The following is a 20,769-nucleotide window of genomic DNA, read 5'->3' as shown; positions in this document are numbered from 1 at the left end:
GTACCCCACTCCCTGTCCATTACATGCCAGCAGGAGCCCCCCCCCCCATCACTGTGACTAACAGAACTGCCTCCAAACCTCTCCAAAAGCCCCTTGGGGGCAGAGTTGTCCCAAGTGAAATCCAAGGAGCTAGACTCTCAGGCCTCTGCCCACCCAGCCCTACCCCTGTCCCTTCTGGGGAGCTGCAGAGGATCCACTGTGGTCCTCCCCCCGACCTCAGTGGAGGAGGCCTGAGGTTCTGCTGAGGTGCCTGTGATGAACAGTAAATCTGCTGAAATCAAGACTTAGTGAAACCACTGCATGCAGACTGAAAGCCACATCAGTAATGAAGGGGATATTTTGATTTCCAGTTACTTGATTCTATATCCATCTCTCAGTTCATCCTGAGCTCATACGAGGATGAGATTCAGGACTTTGGGGTGTCCTAGAACACACCTTGGGTGCCCTGTGATTAGCAGGCATTAGGGCTATCTCTAACCTCCTCCTCCTTCCAGCAGCCAAAGCAGGCCCACTCACCTCCCACTGACCACCATCCCTCCCACAGGAAAAGATTTTCATGGCTCAACGATTCATATGGTCACTCTTCTTATTTACAAAATCAGTAAACACACACATGATTCAGAGAGGTGATGAGCCCTCAGCAACCCTCTCCTTCGCCCTGGGCTTGGACCCCAGTCGTGTACTACAGCATCCACCCAGCGGGAAAGGGGTCCGACAGAGACTTTCCCTGTGTTTGTAAATTACAGACATGAGAGAATTGAGTAGGTGAATTCTGGGGGTCTGGACCAGGGTGGGTTGACAGGTAGGAAACCAGGGACAGGAGCTAAGTGAGGGAGAGGATATACAATTTTATAAATAACTAGAAAAAATCTCAGCATTTCCTTTTTGGGGGGAAGGGGCACAGGCAGGAAAGCTAGAGGCATGTAGGGGCTTAAGTGGGAAGAGGAGAGATAGAGCTTGGGGCCAGAGTGGGTGAGGGATGATCTCTGAGCCTCGATTTGCCCCATCTTTAAAATGAACAGGTTGCCCTAGATGAACCCAAAGCAACTTGCTTGCTCTGACATGCTAGGACTCTATAGGGTTCTAGGCCTGGGAACCTAGAAATAGGAACCTGGGAATAGGAAGGGCTTGGCGGGCACCCCCAGAGAGGTGGTTGATGCCCAATCAGGCTATGTGTCATCCCCAGGCTGGTATTGGGGTTCTGTGGAGGTGAAATAGTCCTCAAGGAAGGACTGCAGGTACTCGAAGGTGGGTCTCTCCTCTGGGTCCAGACGCCAGGTTTGTTCCATGACCTCGTACAGGGATGCTGGGCAGCCTGGGGGGCACGGCATGTGGTAGCCATGCTCCACTTGTTCCAACACTTCACGGTTATTCATGCCTGGAAGGTAGGGCTCTGTCAGTCAGAGGGCCTAGCCCCTCCTGAAGAAGCAACTAGGAAGAAGCTCTTCCCATGACCACCTTTCCACCTCCCCGTCCCCCAGCAAACCTGGGTAGGGGACTCGGCCCTTGGTGATGAGTTCAGTGAGCAGGATCCCAAAGGACCACACATCTGACTTGATAGTGAATCTGCAAAAGAGGGCAGCCTCAGGGGCTGTCCACTTGATGGGGAACTTGGTCCCTAGAGAGATTGAGGGAGAAGAGAAAGTTAATGAGGAAATCCCTGGGAATAGCTGGATTAAGAGAATGGCATCTTTGGGAACGGGAACCCTAAGCACAGAGGTCTCTGGGCATAACAGGAAAGACCTGGTATCTAGCCAGAACTTGCTAAGAGTCTAGTATAGTGCTGGGCACTTTGCAAACATTGTAATAATTCTCATCATGATTATAGCTCACACCTGTATAGCCTCTACCATGTGCCAGGCACTGTTTTAAGCAATTTACATGCATTAACTCATTTTAACCTTCAGGAAAACCCTGTGAGTTTTATTACTATTTTTTTTTTTTTACTATTATTATCCTTATTGTACAGAAGAAGAAAAGGTGGCACTAAGTAGTTAATAACTTGCCCAAATCATACAACTTCCAAGTGGCTAAGATTCAGACCCAGGCATTCTGGCTACAGCGTTTTTGCTATTACACTCTATGGTCTTTCACTTGAGATTTATAGAGGTGCCTGGCACATAGGAGGTGCTTGATAAATATCTATTGTCTGAGTATTTTCACTGGGATTGTTCACTGAGAATTCCATTATGAGAAAAGACAGCTCCCAGAGAGGTTAAGTGACTTGCCCAAGGCCACATGGCTGGTAAGTGGAGGAGCTGGGTTTGAACCCAGAGTTGCCTTTTATATTATATCGGAGTAGGAGCTACCATCTATGGGGTCACACAGAGTCGGACACGACTGAAGTGACTTAGCGTAGCGTAGGAGTGTCCTGGATGGTCTGGGAGGAGGCGGGGCCCTGTGGTAGCCCCTTGGTGCACTGGGGAGCTCTCGGAAGGAGGGGTGAGGCAGGCACCTTGCTGGGGGTTGTACTCATCATCTTCGATGAGTCGGGCCAGCCCGAAATCAGCGATCTTGCACACCAGCCGCTCCCCGACGAGGATGTTGGCTGCCCTGAGGTCACGGTGAATATAGTTCATGCGCTCCATGTAGGCCATGCCCTCAGCAACCTGGGGGCGAAGGTACAGAGAGATGAGGACACCGTATTTGTGTAAGCGATCATTTGAAAAATCCTATGTTTCAGACTGGGGCCCAAAGAGAGGGGCAGGGTCCTGCCTCAGGTCGCACAGATGGTCCAGGCGTTGGGGCTGCAACTCCCAGGAGCAGGCTAGGTGCTGGAGGGCCCAGGGGTTTGTGGAAGATAATAGGAGGGGCTCCGAGAGATAAAGGTGGCTGTTCCAGTTTACCTGTGCCGCCATGTCCACCAGATGGGGCAGCTTCAAAACATGACCCTCCTGGCCCTTGAGGAACTCCAGCAGGCTACCTGGGGAGAAGAACTCGGAAAATCAGGAGCAAGAAGGAGAGGGTGGGATGATTTGAGAGAATACTATCCAAATATATGTATTACCATATATGCAAAAGAGATAACCAGTGCCAGTTTGATGTGGGAAGCAGGGCACCCAAAGCTGGTGCTCTGCGATGACCTGAAGGGATACAGCTGGGGAGGGAGGCGGGAGGGACCTTCAGGGTGGGGGGGACACATGTATCCCTATGGCCGATTCATACTGATGCATGGCAAAAACCATCACAGTATTGTAAAGTAATTATCCTCCAATTAAAACAAGTTAATTAAAAAAAAGAAGAAGAAAAGCAGCCGTTAAGACCCTACTCCCAGCCTTGGGCCTGCCTTCTCTCGCTTGGCCCCGCCCCCTGCTCCCAGTCCTCTCACCCTAGATCCGTGTCCCCCCAACCCCACACACACACCCACTCGGGATCCCGCCAAGTGCCTCAACCCCTCACGGATTTCGCCCAGACTCTGTTCCCACCGAGAACCCTACTCTGCCCACATGTCTTGGACTGCCCCACGAGGCTCTGCCCCCAGGCACAGACCCCGCCCCATCTAACTTGGCCCCACCCAAACTTCCAGTGTTTTTTTTCTCATTCCGGGGCCCCTCACTCGAACTCTGCCCATCGTTCCTCGTTCCTTCACAAATCGCCACCCCGGTTCCTCCCCCAGATACACCCACCTAAAACTGGGACTCCCCCTGAAAACCCCGCCTTCCCAGACCCCGCCTCCTGACCCCGCCCCTCACCGTGGCACATGAACTCGGTCACTATGTAGATGGGCTCCTCTGACACCACCGCGTACAGCTGCACCAGCTTGTCGTGGCGCAGCAGCTTCATGATCTGCGCCTCTGCCAGGAAGGCCTTCGGGGACATGGTGCCCGGCTTTAGCGTCTTCACCGCCACCTTGGTGCTGCCGTTCCACGTGCCTGTCGCGTGGGAAGGCTTGTCTGGACCAGCTTCCTGCCGCCCCCAGCCCTCGCCCTGGCCTCCACACACCCACCCCCACCCACACCCCCTCCTCCGCTCTCGGGACCTCCGTACCCAGCCACACATCCCCGAAGCAGCCGGTGCCCAGTCGGCGCTCCAGCGTGATGGAGCCGCGGCTGATTTCCCAGGCGTCCTTGGCCAGGCCCAGCGTCTGCGGCTTCATGGTGGTGCAGGCCGCCGTGAGCAGATGGCACAGCCCATCGTTCACCTCTGGGCAGTGGGGCATTGGGAAGTTGAAGGTCAAAGTCTGGCCAGGATGCTCCACATATTCCTCATCCCCACCCCAGCCTCCAAGACCAGTTATAAGGCACTAGGGCAGCTGAGGGTCACAGGCCAGGGCAGAAGGCAACCCAGCCCACTGAGTAGGTGAACACGTTGGTGGCCAGGGAAGGAGGTGACACTGGAGGGAGAGATGATTCCTGTAAGGATTGACGGCCTTCCTGTAAGAGGTGGCCTCCAGCTGGGCCTCCAAGGATAAGATGGGATTCTGACAGGTGGAAATGGACTTGGGAATTCCAGACAAAGGTGTGGACACGAAGCCTTCGCCCTTCCACACAGCTATGCTTGGCCTAACCAACCAAAGCAAAAACCAGGGTGGGATGCTAACCTTCTCCTCCACCCTAGAGCCCATCCTCCAAGTCAGGTCCATTCAGTCTCCTACTCAGCTCAGACATTAGGGGGGGCGCTCTCCAGCCATGCAGAGCTTCACGCCTCAGTTTCCTCTGGAAACTTACAGAGCAGGATCCTGGGCCAGGCGTCCAGACACCTGGGTTCTAGTTCCGGTCCAGGCACGATTGCTTTGGGAGCCCCTTCCCTTCCCTGGGCACCTCAGTCTCAGCCAATTGGTTCAGGAATCTCAAATGCACGCCAGCCTGAAGGGCTGCCCTCACCAAGGTAGTGCTGCACCAGCTCCTGCACGGAGTCAAACTGGGCCCTCGTGGTGATGTAGTAGCCACCGGTGTCCAGCTTGCGGATCTTGTAATGCTTCACATGATCGCCTCTGGTCTGGTCCCAATCCCGGACGGACAGGGAGTAGGCGCCTGTGGGCAAGGGTCACCTTTGGGTCTGCTTTCCTCCTCACCAGCCCCAGTCTGGGAGCCTGGGGAAGCCCAAAAGGCTGGGGACTCTGAAGTTGGATGGCCACACCTCTTGAACCCAGTCCCCGTCTTAGCTCAGTCCCTCCAACCTTGTCCCAGTCTTGGCCCTGACCCAAGCCCCACCCCACTGCTCTTGAAAGTGAAGTGAAAGTGAAAGTTGCTCAGTCGTGTCCGACTCTTTGTAACTCCATGGACTATACAGGAATTCTCCAGGCCAGAATATAGGAGTGGGTAGCCTTTCCCTTCTCCAGGGGATCTTCCCAACCCAGGGATCGAACCCAGGTCTCCCGCATTGCGGGCAGATTCTTTACGAGTTGAGCCACAAGGGAAGCCCACTGCTCTTGGCCCCACCCAAATGGCTAGGCTGCCCCCACTGGGTGGGCGGTGGCAGAGCCCTCACCTTTGGTGGTCTCGCTCTCTCTAATGAGAAAGGCCCCGCGGGAGTTCCCTGGGGAGAGCAGCTGCCTCTCGGCGTCCTTCCTCCCGATCTTTCCGAAGTACCACCTGTTGGGAAAGGCCAGCAAGAGTCAGATACACCTGGCTCAACCCCCAACTCAGCCTCCCGGGAAAAGTCACCTCACTAGCCAAGATTCGATTTCCTTACCCATGAAAAGGGGATCACACACTCGCTTTGCAGCCTGACAAGGAGGATCACAGAGCAGGGACATACAGCATGCCTGGCACACAGGAGGTGCCCAGTGAAGCTTAGGCTTCTCCTCTTCACTCTCCAGGTTTCTCTCTTATTTATTTATTTGGCTGCAAGGGATCTTCCTTTCACTGTGAGGGCTTCTCCCTAGTTGGGGCTCACAGAATCTAGAGGGCAGGCTCAGGAGTTGTGTGCATGGGCTTAGTTGCCCCCATGGCACATGGGATCTCAGCTCCAGACCAGGGGTCAAACCCCTGTCCCCTGCATTGGAAGGTGGATTCTTAATCACTGGGCCACTAGGGAAATCACCTCTCTGAGTTTCTCTTGAATTAAAATTGCTAGACTTCATCAGGGGGTCACTACAGCTCCTTCCATAGGCTCATTTACAGATGAGGAACTTGAGGTTCAGAGAGGGGAACTGACCTGCCCACAAGGCTAGCTGATGAGCTCTATCTAAAACCTTTGCCTCCCACCCTACTTCTTTACCCACCAACCCACGCAGTCACTCAGATTCCTCTCTCCACATACTCCTCAAACACTTTCCTCATTTGGCATCCAGAACAACACTCTTTTCTGCTACTCTTCTTTTTTGTACCCCCTTGGCCACAGAGCATGACTTGCAGGATCTTAGTTCCCTGCCCCAGGGATTGAACCCAGGCCAAGGCAGTGAAAGCACTAAATCCTAAGTACTGGACCACCAGGGAAGTCCCCCTTTCCCTCTTTTGGACTGCTCCTGCCCAGTTCTGACTGCTGCTTTCCCTCCACTCTCTAAAGCCTGGATGTTGTTCTAAGTCTCAACTTCAACTCAGATCTCAAGCATTCCTGCTGTCTCTTGGATATACTTCCTGGGACTGAGCTGTAGCCTTGAACCAATGGTGAGACTACAAAGGGAGGAGACCCAAAGTGACCATAGGTGCCACAGAAGACTCAGGTGTCATTTGATCACTAAATTGGCTTGTGATCACCTTGGGCTGAATTAAAAGGAGCACAGTTTTCAAATTAAGGGAGGTGGCGGTCTCAGTGAACTCTGGGACTGTCAAGCCACACCTGGTTACTAGGCACAGTCTGGGGAACAAGGAAAGGCATTGGCGAGTAGTGTCCAGGAGGGCAGGCAGGGTGGGGAAAGGAGAAGCTGTGTAGACAGATCACATTCTCAAGTGTTTTCAACGCTCTGCCCCTCCTCACACCTTGACATTAGCTACTTCTTTAATCATTGACATAACAAGAACAGCACCTGTTCTGTGTCAGGCTCTGCTGTCTTACATGTATGTATTCATTTCATTCTTATAACAACATTGTGAAATAAGTACTGTTATTAACCCCCATTAGACAAATGAGGAAATTGAAATACCTAGTGGTTAAGCAACTTACCCAGCTACACGGCTCTTAAGCTGTGCTGCCAGAATAGGAACCCAAGCTGTCTGCTCTAGGGCCTGCACTCTTAACCACGACAGCGCTCTTAACCACGATGCTGCCCAGAACGCCTCTCAGAGCTGCACAACACTGCCTCTGAGATGTGGACCCCCAGATCTCTCACCTGCCTCATCACCTCCTCTCCTCCAAGAAGCCTCCTATCACCCTCTCCAGATGAAGGCCTCCTGCCATTTGAGCTCTGGAGCCCGTCCACTGGCCTCTGCTCAGGGACACCTCTCCCCCACCGACCAGCCCCCATCTGCCTCCTCTCCATCCCACCAGCCCCTACATGTGGCCCCACTTCTTCTTTCCCCAAAGGAAACCATTCTAAGTTCTATCTTACCACCAACGTTCTGCTGTATCTCTCACCTTCCTTCACTTGAAAAAGCCCTTCACACTTGGGTCTCTGCTTCCTCACCTCCCACTCCCTCCCAGGCTCTGCTGTCTGGCCTCCACCCTCACTTCACGCGGAGGGATGTCTCACCAAGGTCAACCCTGTTGCCAATTCCAGTGGCAGCTTCTGACATTCCCTCTCTTGTTTCCTGAAACCTCCCCGCTGCCTTCTTGGTTGTTCTGACTTGGCCTGGCCTGGTCTGCCAACAGCTCCTTCTCCCTCACGCCCGGCTTTTTCCAGAGTTGGGTCCTAGGACCAGTCTCTTTCATTTTCTTCCTTCACACCTCTGTGCAGCTCTGATGATTCTTTCTTCTCTGAAGAGTCCTGAATTTCCACCCCAGCCCAGGCGTGACCTCTGCAAAAGCCACAGCCAACAAACTAAGGAATCTCAGTGCTAGTTAGAAAAGGATGCCCCTTTCTGGGCTAATGCAGGCACATGCCTTAGCATGGGCTGGGCAGCTCTCATGCAAAGCATACCCAATCTAACTGCTGACCTAATTGTGGGTGTTCCTCTCCATGAATTCAACCTCACAAGCCCCTTCTCATGTATCTGTACCTGTTCCTGGGTTCCCCACTTTAGCAAACAGCACCTACTTGGCTCCATAAGAAGCCTGTGGGTCACTTTGGATCCTTCTCACTTCCCACAGCCCAGCAGCAAATCAGTCACCAAGTCCTGGAGACTCCCACTCTGAGGTCTCTCCAATCTCTACTTTTCCTATATATGGATGTATATGTGAAGCTAGATTAAAAAGTGTTTGTGAACCTCAGTTTCCTCATCCTTAAAATGGGATAATAATAGTGTCCACAGAGAATTAAATGAATCAAGGTATGTAAAGTACCCGTCACAGTATCTCAATTTCATCAGGGTATTAAAAAATGATATTTCTCTGATTGCTTAACAGAATTAATTCTAAGTAATGTCTCCTTCTATGTGTTTAGCACTTCCCAGTGTTTTAAAAAGCTCATACACAGTTGTTATCGCTGAGAGAATATATATCTATATATGGCTTCCCTAGTGGTTCAGTTGGTAAAGAATCTGCCTGCAATGCAGGAGACCCGAGTTCAGTCCCTGGGTTGAAGGAAATGGCAACCCACTCCAGTACTCTTGCCTGGAGAATTCCATGGACAGAGGAGCCGGGCAGGCTACAGTCCAAGGGATCGCCAACAGCTGGACACGACTATGCGACTATGTGACTTTCACTTTCATAAATAAATAACGTTTAGCAAATGTAGCCAGACTAACTGGGTTCAAATACCAGCTCCATGTACTTACTAGCCATGTGAACTTGGGCAAGATATTTAATTTCTCTCTGCCTCAGTTTCCTCATTTGTAAACCAGTATAGTATTAGTTTCTGACTTTGTTAATACACAGAAAGCACTCTGAATAATGCTCAGAACATGGTACGTGCTGGATAATATTACCTACTATTAGTATCATCTCTCTTATCTTTTCATATCCTCACAGTGACCTTACTGGATTATAGATAAGGAGACAGGCTCAGAGTGTAGCTGCGACTTGCTCAAGAGTGGCCTTGAATCTGGACTCCAGAGCCCTGCCCTTAAGGCTGGCGTCCCCCCCACCTTACTCACTCTTCAGCCTGGATGGAGTCCACAGGGGCCACGTAGTTGCTGGGAATGTAGCCAGTGTGTCCAGAGCTGAGGGACCGAGCCTCCCACCAGTCACCCTCGCTGGAGACACAGAACAGAGGGTTTCGTTGGCAACCTAGCCCCTGGGGCACCATGGGGCCAGGCAGGGTCACATCAAAGATCAGGCGAACACTGGCCCTGCCAACCCCTCACCCGGAACACACCACCCCCAGGGCTTTTGCCTGTTTTGCCCCCAGCCACTGCAGCTGCCCTGGGAGCTTTTCCCCGCAGAAGGAGTATGTGTGGGGACATCTGGGCCTCCTGGCTTTTTTTTCTGGCACCTCAGCTGGGCTGGGGTTTGGGCAGGCAGTGAACAGCTAACTAGGTCACTTCCCCATTAAAAACCCCTCCATTGGCTACATTTCCCTCTTGATAAAATCCAGACTCCTCAAGATGGCTTAAAAAGCCCTGCGGACTCTGTTCCCACCCAGTCCTCCAGGGTCTGTTCCGCACTTCAGACTTTATGACCCTCCTAATCTGAACCACTTGGTGGTTTCCAGAAGTCATCATTTAGTTTCATTCTAACTCTCTTCCTTTTTTGTCACCTCTTCTTTCAATGTCTCTTTGTTTTTCTAGTCTCAGCTTAGAAATCTTCTCCTCCAGAAAGCCTGCCCTGATCACTGCTACCCTAGAGGCCGTGGTTGGTGTTCTTCCCGTGCCCATAGTTCCTCAGGCTTCCCCTACATAGTAGCAGTTACCCAGACATTGTTATTGTCATGTCTCCTTCTCCAGTTAGACTGGCATTTCCTCAGGACAAGGACCAGTAAGATTCCTCTCTGGGTCCTGAGCTGGGGAGGCCTGATCACTTACGTGTTGTTCAGGATGTGGAACTTCTCGCCCTTGGTGAAGGTGAGATCGTCCTCCGTTCGGGCCTCATAGTCATAAAGGGCGATGAACATGGTCACCCCAATCCCTGCAGAGTCAGGGTTACTCATCAGGGGGCCCCCAGAAGCTGCACCCCCAGAGCCCTGTTCCTCAGACAGGCACTCTGCCTCCCCACTGCGGCAGTGCCCTGGAGCTCAAAGGTCTTTGGAATCCAGTGGATTTCTGATTTGGACCCCATGGATTCAGGACACACACCATCGAGCTCATCCCTCCTCCCTTGGGGGCTCTCTGCGAGTCCGTTCTGCTCTTCCTGACCAAGCAGACATCCCACTGGTAACTGTCTTCAGAGTCCTTTTGTCAGACGGGAAACAGAGCTCTGTCTGCCCCTCAGATGGGAGTTTCTGAGGGTTAGGGCTGGACGGGCTCCCTCAGACTGTGCGCTAAAAGCAGGGCTGTGTCTCCTAAGTCATCCTGGAGGTTCCCAAGGACAAGGCCAAGTCTCTTCTCCCCCGAGGTCCTGTGAGGGTCCAGTCAGTGCTTGCCTCCAGCCCTCTGGCCTCACCTGAGATGCCCCGGATGGTGCCTGCATCAAGGAAGGCAGGGCTGGCGGGCTGAGGGGAGAAGCTGTTGTAGTTGGGGATGTGGGAGAAGGAAGATGCAGGCCGGCTCTGAGTAGGGTCGGGGCCATAGCGGTCTGCAGCCCCATAGTTCCTGAAGTCCCCTTCTAGGCCACCATCCTCCTTGGCCCCCGGCTCCAACTTCTTGCAGAACACACAGCCCATGCCAGGTGCCCTGCTATAGAAGGGGTGCATGCTTCACTCAGGGGTCCATGTGAGACATGCCACCCTAGGCACACCTGCACGCCACTGACATACAGCGTGCAGAGGCGTGCAGCTGCCTCACTCAGGCTTGGGGGGAGGAAGTCCTCCCTAAGTGAGGGATAAAGGGGGGCAGGGTCACCATTCTGTCCACCCCTGCAGCTGCTTTAGTGTTTCTGGAGAGTATATATCTCCTCCACAGGACTGGTTTTCTGTTTCGAGATGTTTCTGTGTTTATTTATATGTTTTTGCCTCCTATTGCTTGAGTGTGGTGGGTTTCTATAACCCCCCTCAGAGTGCTTGCGTGTGTGTGTGTGTGTGTGTGTGTCTTTCATGTGTCTCTTAGTATTTGTGAGTTTGCTTGTGGGTGCATGTCTTTGTGTGTGTCTAGGCAGCTCTTTGTAAATGTCTGTGTCTGTGTGTATGTGAGTGTGTGGACGTTCTTGTATGAAACGACTCTGTGTGCTCATGTCTGTTGGAATGTGTCCATATGCATGCGTTTCTGTGTCAGCATGTATGTGTGTGTCTCTGTGTTTGCAGGTGTGTGTGAGTGAGTGCATCTGTGTGTTATGACCATGCATGTAGCCCTGTGTGGGAGTATTTGTGCCTGCCTGCGTGTGTGTATCTGTGTGTGCAGGTCTGCGTCAGTCCGTGTGGGTATGTGCATGTGCAAGTGCGCATGTCTGCGTGTCGATGCGTGTTTGTGTGTGAGTGTGTGTGAGGGCTGTATGCCTGCACCTGGAGAGTCCCTGCAGAGGGGGATCAAGGCCATTTCCTGTCGTGGGTCCAGCCTCTGGCCTTTCAAGCTGCCTCACTCTCGCTCCCCCATCTGTTACCTAGCAACAGGGCCCTTGTAGGAGGAAGGGGCTGTGAGGAATTGTGGGGCCCAGAAAGGCCACCGCCACCCCATTTCCTGACCCAGGGAGCCCTCAGCCCCCACTCACCCCTCAGGCCCCTACTCCTGCGTCAGTGGGGCTGCGGCATGGTCCTTGGGAAGGGCTTGAGACCTGAGGGCGGGACAGAGGACACAGAAGATGAAGTCCCTGCCAGGCTTCTGGCGGCCAGATGCCCACACCCGTCCTCTCCAGGGAAGCCAGGGGCCTGGGCTCTGCCCCGACAGGACTCCTCCTTCCTTTTCCTCCTGGCCTCCATGGCTCACTTAAAGACCTCACACAAGACCCACCACCCACACCAGCCCTCTCACACTCATCTCCACCTGACACATCAACACATGAGCAGCACGCACGGCAGCACAGTCACCCGCAACACTCACAGCGCACCCCTGCGTGAGTGGGCTCGGCAGCACCAGCACACAGCAACACAACTAACGCACACGAGCCCAAGCTCTGGTGCACGGTAGCGCACACACACGCCCGTGCACACAGGTTGCCTGCTCAGGCTAACAGACTCGTACACTCACGTATGCACGTCTCTGGGTTAGACCCAGGTCTCTAACAGGATTTCTGTCAGCCCTGTTCAGTTCCCCCTAGGCCTCTGGTCACTGTCTCCTAAAACCAAGCCCTCCCTCTGATCTCTGCCTTGGCACCCCTCCTGGTCTGGGCAAACCCCAACAACCCCAGGACTACATTGAATAGCTGAGGGAAGGTGGACACCTACCTCCAGAGCTTGTTCCACACCACGGAAAGGCCCAGGTCAGAAGTCAGGACCACCAGGTCCCTTGGGGAGCCCCCAAGGGAGCCAACGCTTTCCCCCGGTAGCTGTGTCTTCTGAGTGACAGGGCAGGCAGGTCATTGAGCAAGGGTTCTCCACGCCCTGCCAGAAACTCTGCCATTGCAACACTCAGAGAGGAACTGCTGGGGAAAGGGCTCGACTTCCTCAGATGTGAGCTCTGCTGCTGCTGCTGCTAAGTCACTTCAGTCGTGTCTGACTCTGTGCTACCCATAGACAGCAGCCCACCAGGGTCCGCCATCCCTGGGATTCTCCAGGCAGGAACACTGGAGTGTGTTGCCATTTCCTTCTCCAATGCATGAAAGTGAAGTTGCTTAGTCATGTCCTACTCTTAGCGACCCCATGGACTGCAGCCTACCAGGCTCCTCCGTCCATGGGATTTTCCAGGCAAGAGTACTGGAGTGGGGTGCCATTGCCTTCTCCGGATGTGAGCTCTAGGGTGGGGCTAACCCAGTGTGCCTTCATTTCTCCCAGAGGACCCTCAGGACAGGTGTCCCGCCTTGCCTTTCTCGACTCCCGAGTTCGGTTCCCTTTATAGATATCCTCCTTCTTCTCTCTGTGGGTCCTGCCCCACCTGTCCAGCCAGCACCACTCACCTCTTCCAGGCAGCCTTCCTGGATCCACTGGATCTAGCTGCTTGGCTGATGGCTCTGTCACATCAGTGCCTTGTGATCCCCACTTTAGACCCACCAGCCTGTCTCATGCTCCGCTGCAACCGTTCTCCCGTGTATGTGTAGGGGGTGACACCCATGTGGTGAACTATGAGGCGGGCTGTGGTTTGAGCTCCAAAATAGCCCCTGTTCACCAAGCCATTGTGGAGGTCTTCACCTCAGGACCTCAGGACCCCTCCCCTGGGGTGAAGCCACTGTCTGAAGGGCTCCAAGGTGCTACGGGGCTGGTTAGGCTCAGGGAGAGAATAGACGCAGACGTGGAGGAGGGGCATTTTGAGCCAAGGGAGGGGATTTCAGGCACTCAGGGGACAGATGGGGGTAAGAGGAAAACACAACCTACAGGGTGAGAATGGAGGTCTTCTCACAGGAAGACACATGCACATCTCAGATGGCACAGAGCCCTCCCAACACATTCTCAGACACCCCCGCCACCTCAGCTACACAACAGTGCCTCACATGGACTCTCTGAGCTCCTCTGTACAGATTCACAGACATAGACATCTATGAACAGACACATACCTTCAGCCTTCACCCATCTACACACACACACACACACACACACACACAGAGCCTCTCCCATTATAGCCTTCCTTTGTGTCAGCCACTGCATTAAACACTTTATACATATTACCTCATTTTATCCTCACGACAACTCTACGAGGTTAAGAATTATTATTAATGCAAAGGCACCCGAGGCACAGAGTGGTTTAGAAACTAGCCCAAGGCCGCACAGATGAGGTATCCTGGCCCTTGGTTCCAGGATCTGAACCACTTCTCTCCACTGCCTGGTCACAGACACAGAGGATTCCAGCCATTCTTCAAGCACACACAGGTGTATTGAGCCTCCACCAGGAAACCTAGAGATATAAGTAGTCCTCCCCTCCCCCAGTCACAGACCCACACAGAGCTCCTCTTGATAAGAGTTTCAAACTTATACGTTTCCACTTAGACATGATGCCGCCACTTACAACAATACACAGGTTCATGTTACCCCCATCTTTAAAAGTCAGCCTAAGGGGATCCCCAAATTCTGCAAGCCTGGAATGGGGAGGGGGTTCAGAGACCCTCCAAGAAAGAGGCAGAGGGAGAGCCCTGGCAAGGCTGACGGTGTGGGCAGAGGGGGCAGGGGTGAGGGTATGCTGGTATACTGACTCTTAAAAGAAATGGGAATAAAAGGCCCAGATTTGTAGCATTTGCTGATTTCCATGGTGTAAATATTCCCACCATGGCCGATTTCAAGTTACTGAAGTGACTTGCTGAACGCTGGGCTGGAAAGAGATTTGCAGAATCAGCTCCCCAGGGCCGGTACTAGGTAGCTGGCTCCAGCACACCACTGCCGGAAAGAAACAAAGAGACAAACAGACTGAAATGAGAGGCAGCGAGACAGACGGACAGAGACTGAGAAAGAGAGGGGTAGAGACAGAGAGAACTAAAGAGACAAAGACAGAAAAAAGAGAAAGGGAACACGGAGGGTCCTCTCTGCTCAGCATCTGCATGAAAACAGCCTCCAGGAATTTTTGTCCTCGGCTAGCTCTCATCTCGGCTACAAGCCACCAATGCCTAGGAGCATAATTTGACTTCCTAGAAGTCTGGGGAAGCGGGTGGGAAGGCAAATAGCTATTAGTTTTAAAACGTTAAAGTATTAAACACCTACTCTGTGCCTGGGGCTTCCCTAGTCGCTCAGACAATAAAGAATCCACCTGCAATTTGGGAGACCTGGGTTCCATCCCTGGGTTGGGAAGATTCCCCTGGAGAAGGGAATGGCCGCCCACTACAGTATTCTGGCCTGGACAATTCCATGGACAGAGGAGCCTGGCAGACTACAGTCCATGAGACTGTAAAGAGTCGGACATAACTGAGTGACTTTCACTTCTCTTCACTTCACTTCACTTCACTCTGTGCCTGGCACAGTGCCAAGCAAGTCCCATGATTGATTTCATTTAGTGACCCTATGAGGTAGGTTTTATTATTACCCTTATTTTACAGATAATGAAACCGAGTCACAAAAGTGTTAAATAACTTCCCAAAGACTACCTACACAGCGAATAAAGGGAAGCTAAAACACAACCCCAATCAATTTGGCTCCAAAGTCCATCATAAGCACTGCTGTATTTTGAAGTCCCTGTGAAAGCAATACAGTTATGTACCTTCATGAGCCCCCACAGAGTGCCAAGCCCTGTGCTACACACCCTGAATCCTCATTACAGCCCAGTGAAGGGGAAGTGACCTGCCCAGGGTCTCTCAGCAACCATTGATTTTCAATAGCCCTTAGAATCTGAATCCAAGTCTCTTTTCTCAGGGCTGATATAGGTTGCCTGCTTACAAAGGGAGTGGCTCAGAGACCCGCCACAAGCATTCTGGTCACTGCAGGGACTTGAATCTGTTAATAAAAAGGCCTCTTGAACATTTGGTTGACAGGAGTTGGCTTCTAAAGTCTGATCTGGGTCAAGATCAGGTTGTGGATGTCAGAACTGAGGTCCAATCCTGGACCATGGTGTTCCCACCTTCAGCATCTCTCCCTCTGTGTGGCCCTCCCAAGTTTTGGGGCCTTGACTGAATGACATCAGCCTTCTGAGCATCTGTTTTTGCATCTGTATCTTCTGTGCAGTTGTTGGGAAGGCTCTTGGCCAGTGTGGTTAAGGGAGGCTGAGAACCACAAGCAGCAAAGCTAGAAGGGCCCCCAGGGAAGATTTATCAGTCTACCTCTCTCTTGTGTGGAGAGGGGAAGTGAGTTGCTGGAGGTCAAACAGCCAGACCTGGGATTCAAAGCCAGGACTATTAATTCAAGTACAGAGTTCTGTTCCCAGCTGTGCTCTCCAAAGCCTGAGCAGGGGGGGTCACGCTCTCCTTGATCGGTGAATGTCATATTTCCTACCCAGTCCCCAGACAACTGATCATACCACCCCTGCCATATATATGGCAGCTGGCCATAAGGTGGAGAACCTGCCCCCCTCCCACCCCTCCTCCTGGACATAGGAGCCCCAGATGCACCGATCCTTTCTTTGGTCTATACTTGCCAACACTACATCAGGGCTTTGATGTAGACACAGGATGTCCTGTTCCCCCCTGACTTCTGCCAAGTATCTGTGGGATCTGGAGACTGGTTTCGGCTCAAATTCTACCCGACTTGAGACATTGGGCACCCGACTTGAGACATTGGGCAGGTTGCTTCACTTCTCGCTGAGCTGCAGTTTCTTCGCCTAGAAAATAGGAATCAAATCTCTGCCTCCTGGGGTTGCTCCTGAGCCTCAATTGCGGTCAAGCCCCTGAAAGCACCGGCGCGCACTGTACTTGCTCCTCGAACTTTCACTTCTGGTCCCTCCCCTTGAGGAAGCCCCCTCCAGGGCCAAGGGAGGAGAAGTGACAAGGCAGAGAAGAAAGAGAAGTGCTCAGGGTGAGGTGGGAGGGCTGAGCCGGCTCAGCCGCCTGGGGGATTTCACCAAAAGGGAACTGGGACTGAACAGGGGCAGGAAACCACCATCCAGCAAGAGTTCCGGCTTCTCCTCAGGGCTTCAGGCTGGCCCAGTGGGCAGGCCCAAGTCTCAGGCTCGCCGCACCCCATCCTCACCAAGGCCTGGCCCTCTGATGAAGGCTTCCATTCCTCACTGAGACCTTCCACCCCTCCCTGGCTTCAGTGCCCTTCCTGAGCCTCCATCTCCCTCACTGAGGCCTTCGTCTCTCATAGAACCTCCAACCACCTCACATCACTCAGGCCTTATCACCCCCACCCCTAACACCCAGGGGCTAAGAAGACACAGCAGGCTCTGATTCTATCACTTTGGTAAGGCCAGTGCGTGGGGGTGAGGGAAGGGCCACACTGGCTTTCCCCTCCACAGGGTCCTCACCGTGTCAGCTGAATTTTCTCCACTTCTTGTGGGTAAAAGTGTTTTCTCATCGGTTGCTGAAAACCTACCCACTAGCCTCTAAAATAGAGATCTTGAGGGACTTGAGATTTTTGGGGGATGGAAAGCCATGAGTTGGTCCAGGGGGAGCTGAGGGAGTAGGAGTCTGAATTTCACAGTACGCCCAGACAGGAAGTCCCCTTCCCCAGGTCTGGTCAGAGGCCAGCCTGGTTGACTCTGTGCAGGAAGGGCTCTGGGTCCTCTTTCCCCAGCCCTGAGGTCCCCCTACCCATCCTGCCGAGGTCTGGCCACTTCCTTTGCCACATCAGCCCCAGGTGGCTGCAGAGAACACCCAAACACCCACACACATGCTCACACGCTCAAGCTCATTCACTCAAAGCCCAAACCATACTCACAAACACTCTCCACCCTCACTCACAGCTTCACACCCACTGGAAAGCAAGAACCAGCCACACAGCCCAGGAAACCCATATGTTCTTTCACCACTGCCCCCCTGGCTCCCCTCTCCTCTCCAGAGGGCAACGGAATTTGGTAGGGATGAGGAGGGAATGTAGGCTTCAGTTCTGTCTACATCCTTCACCACATCAGGGACAGGATGCCCGGCTTCTGGGTCCCTACTGCTGACCTGTCATTCACTCCCAAACCTCCATCTTCCCATCTGAGAAGTGGGAACAGAGCCTCGCTCTCCCACCACCACACTCACAGACGGAAGGATATCAAAAGACTCAGGGATCACTGGTTTCAATAAAATGAAGTTTCAGGACTTCCCTGGTAGTCCAGAGGTTAAGACTCCACGCTTCCAATGCAGGAGGCATGGGTTTGATCCTTGGTTGGGGAACTAAGATCCCACGAGCTGCGCAGCATGACCAAACATTTTTTTTTAATAAAACAATTAAAAAAAAGAAAATGAAGTTTCAATAAAATGCATATTCTTGAACTTTGCATTATTTGGAATTGAGAAGAGCAAAACTTGCTGACAAACCAGTGTTTATACCATAAACACACACAAAATCACCAAAAATAAATAAATAAATAAATAAGGGGGAGGGTCAAGGACAGTCTCAAACTGGCTGACTTTCCCAGTTTGGGGCCTCAACAGACCCACAAATATTTATTTTATAAGAAGTCACCTGTGTTTTGGTCCCTGGAGGCCCTGTTAGGCTTTGTGGTCCAGCTCTATTAAACTGAAGAGGCTAGCCCCCAGGACACCGGATGGGGTGGGGAGTGGGGGTGGGGGAAACTGCTTAGTGCACCCGAGTCCCACGACTGGGGATAAGCTGGGGGATGGAAGCTGGGTAGGGGCAGGGATAATTTCCTACATAATGCAAATGAGGAAGTTAAGGCCCAGAGAGGCCCCATAATTTGCCTAAAGTCACACAGCAATCAAGGTTCCAGTCTGGCTAAGACCTTGAAATTGCAGATCCCCCACCTTCCCGATCCTTGAACACTTGTACATCCTCACCTTACTCCTCTGCCCCGCAGCTCGCCCCGAACTAAGGACTCAAAATGGGGGCGGGGGAGGAGACCACAGAGGGTAGCGCGGGCGTTGAGCCCCGAGGCAGCCCAGCGCTGGGCTCGGTCCCTCCGCCCTCTTGTTACCATGGAGACAGCCCCTCCCGGCAATCGCGGTCAAAGGCAGGATTTCCGTCGGGGCGGCCAGCAATTCCCGGATCCCGAGGAACGTGGACCGAGATCACCGCTGCGGGCGGGGAGGGGGCACCCAGAGAGGCCCATCCCTGCCGAGGGCGGGGACTTCCCCAGGAAACCAGGACCCACGCCTCCTGCGCGTTGCAGGAGTCCCCTCGCCAGCAGGGACCCGCCCACCTGTGCGGGGCTGGAGCGTCTAGGGGGGCGCTTGTGACAGCCTCCCCTCCCCTCCCGGCCGCTGGCCTCACCCCACCTCTGACTTCTGCCGATTCTGGATAGAGGGACTTCCTGGACCCTCGGGATTGCGACCCACATTCCGCGTCCTCCAGAAACGGTTTTCCTTGACTCCTTTCTGGCAGACCCCCTCCCCACCCACCTAAAAGTCGTTCCTCTCTTCCAGACCCCTCAGCTTCTCCCCAGATTCTCACTTTCAAGGTCCCTTTTAGTTTCTCAACCCAGACCCTTTTGGGGATCCCCTCAGTCTCCCTCTTCCGACTCAGCCCCTTCCCAGCTTCGTCTTTGCAGGTTCCCACCAGATCTTTTTTGGGGGGTCCTTTTAGTCTACTTTGCCCGCCTTCCCTCAGCCCTCTCCCCAAATTGTATCAGTTTTTCACTTTCCAGGGTTCCTCCGTTTTCCTTCTTATGTCCTTTTCGGGGTGAGGACTCTTTGGCCTTCAACTCCCTCAGCTCTCTTCCCCAAGTTTAGGGCTTCCTCTCCGCACCCTACGTCCCCCTTTCTTCCCAGCCACGACGGGACTGGGGGCGGGGCACCGCCGGCCCTTCCAGCTCCCCCGACGGCTCCTACCTGGTCCCAGGCGAGACCGCTTCTGACTGACCCCGGGGCTAGCCGGCCGGGGATCCCAGCAGCCACGAGTGCCGACAGGGGTGGGGGCGAGCAAACGGGGGTGCTGCCCGCCTCTGACCGCGGCCCCCTCTGGTCAGGGAGGAGGAAGCCGCCTCGGATTTCTCGGACTTCTCTTATTGCAGCCGCGGCAGCGCGCGCGGTGGCGGTGGCGACGGGGAGAATTTGCAGTCACGCCCCAGCCCCAAGCCAGCTGCCCGGCGGCAGCGGGGAGGGGCCCTCACATCCCAGGCCCTCCCGCCCCCGCTTCCCACCTCCCCCGAGTTACCGCTGCTCAGCTTTCCCAGGCCTCCCCCCCGACCCCCGACCCCACCCCGGCTCCTCTCCCCAGACCTGAACCCTTAGCACAGACTTCCCGGAGACCCCCTTCAAAGGGGCAGGCTCCTCACACCCAGAAGCACCTGCTCATTTAGAATTATTGCATTTGAGGTTAAGAGGGGGCATTTCTCCACCACTGCTCTGCTCTCTGGCCTTTGCAACTGAGAAAACTGGAGGACCACACCAGGACAGGCCTTAACCCAAGTTCTCACAGCCAGTTGACCCAAGGCTGCTGTTATCAGAGCCACTTGGTCTCCAGTCACCATGCTCTGCCATCCTTGGAGACTGGGCACTGGAGAGGTTCTAGGACAGCAAGGAGCAGCAGAAGACCCTTCTTTGCTTTTCAAAGGAATCAGTCATCCTGCTACACTGAGCAAACAAGAAGGTGTCAGCCTCCCTCGACCCCCCAACTTTTAGAAAAACTAAGTATAGCAATTTCTATCACAACAGTTCTAGCCTTTCCAACTAGTAGGGTTTGATGCCCCTCCCCTCAACCTGGGGTTCAGCTTTCAACCAGGACCACAAGAATCTCTTGTCAGGGGAGGATGAGATGTGTGTGCGAGGGCTGTTTGGTGAAGTATGTGTGTTGGGATATGGTGGGGAGGCCTGGAGGGGGCGTAAGCACAGATGTGTGAATGTGTGGTTGTAGGCAATGAACACGATGACTGCAATTTTGGAATCAACAAAGGGACGCATTATGTAGGCATGTGTGTTTCTGTGTGTGAGCAGGGATGCCTGTGAATGCCTGTGCACATGTGTGTGCTCAGGTGTGTCTCAATATGATTGCGGGGCAGCAGAGAACAGTAGGGTAGAGGTAAGAATGCCTTACTTATTGGAGGAAGAGTGGGGAGGAAGGCACAGAGGAGGAGCTGGAGGTGCAGGGACTTGTGGAGGGTGGCTTCACCTTGGCTGGACACTGTCACCTCCTGGACACCATCAAGTACT

At 53.5% G+C, this 20,769-nt stretch overlaps 1 protein-coding gene across 4 annotated transcripts; it reads right to left on the bottom strand.

Annotated features, from left to right (window-relative positions):
- Positions 1–207: 207 nt before the first annotated feature.
- Positions 208–19,641, bottom strand: FGR (FGR proto-oncogene, Src family tyrosine kinase). 4 transcript variants are annotated; one of them, XM_055573987.1, is made up of 13 exons: positions 19,450–19,641; positions 11,719–11,781; positions 10,519–10,751; positions 9,942–10,044; positions 9,075–9,173; positions 5,431–5,534; positions 4,824–4,973; positions 3,988–4,143; positions 3,693–3,872; positions 2,847–2,923; positions 2,456–2,609; positions 1,487–1,618; positions 208–1,378 (listed from the first exon to the last, which is right to left on the bottom strand). In XM_055573987.1, the coding sequence occupies exons 3-13, from the start codon at positions 10,736–10,738 to the stop codon at positions 1,170–1,172; spliced, it is 1,584 nt and encodes a 527-aa protein (XP_055429962.1). In that variant the 5' UTR covers positions 10,739–10,751; positions 11,719–11,781; positions 19,450–19,641; the 3' UTR covers positions 208–1,169. The 4 variants fall into 4 exon arrangements, with proteins under 4 accessions (XP_055429962.1, XP_055429965.1, XP_055429963.1 ...); XM_055573990.1 differs by having other exon boundaries at positions 10,519–10,748; XM_055573988.1 differs by lacking the exon at positions 19,450–19,641 and adding an exon at positions 12,392–12,522.
- Between the last annotated feature and the right edge of the window lie 1,128 nt (positions 19,642–20,769).

Source organism: Bubalus kerabau, chromosome 3, assembly GCF_029407905.1.
Source record: "Bubalus kerabau isolate K-KA32 ecotype Philippines breed swamp buffalo chromosome 3, PCC_UOA_SB_1v2, whole genome shotgun sequence".
NCBI classification, from domain to species: domain Eukaryota; kingdom Metazoa; phylum Chordata; class Mammalia; order Artiodactyla; family Bovidae; genus Bubalus; species Bubalus kerabau.
This window is presented reverse-complemented; position numbering and strand designations above follow the sequence as displayed.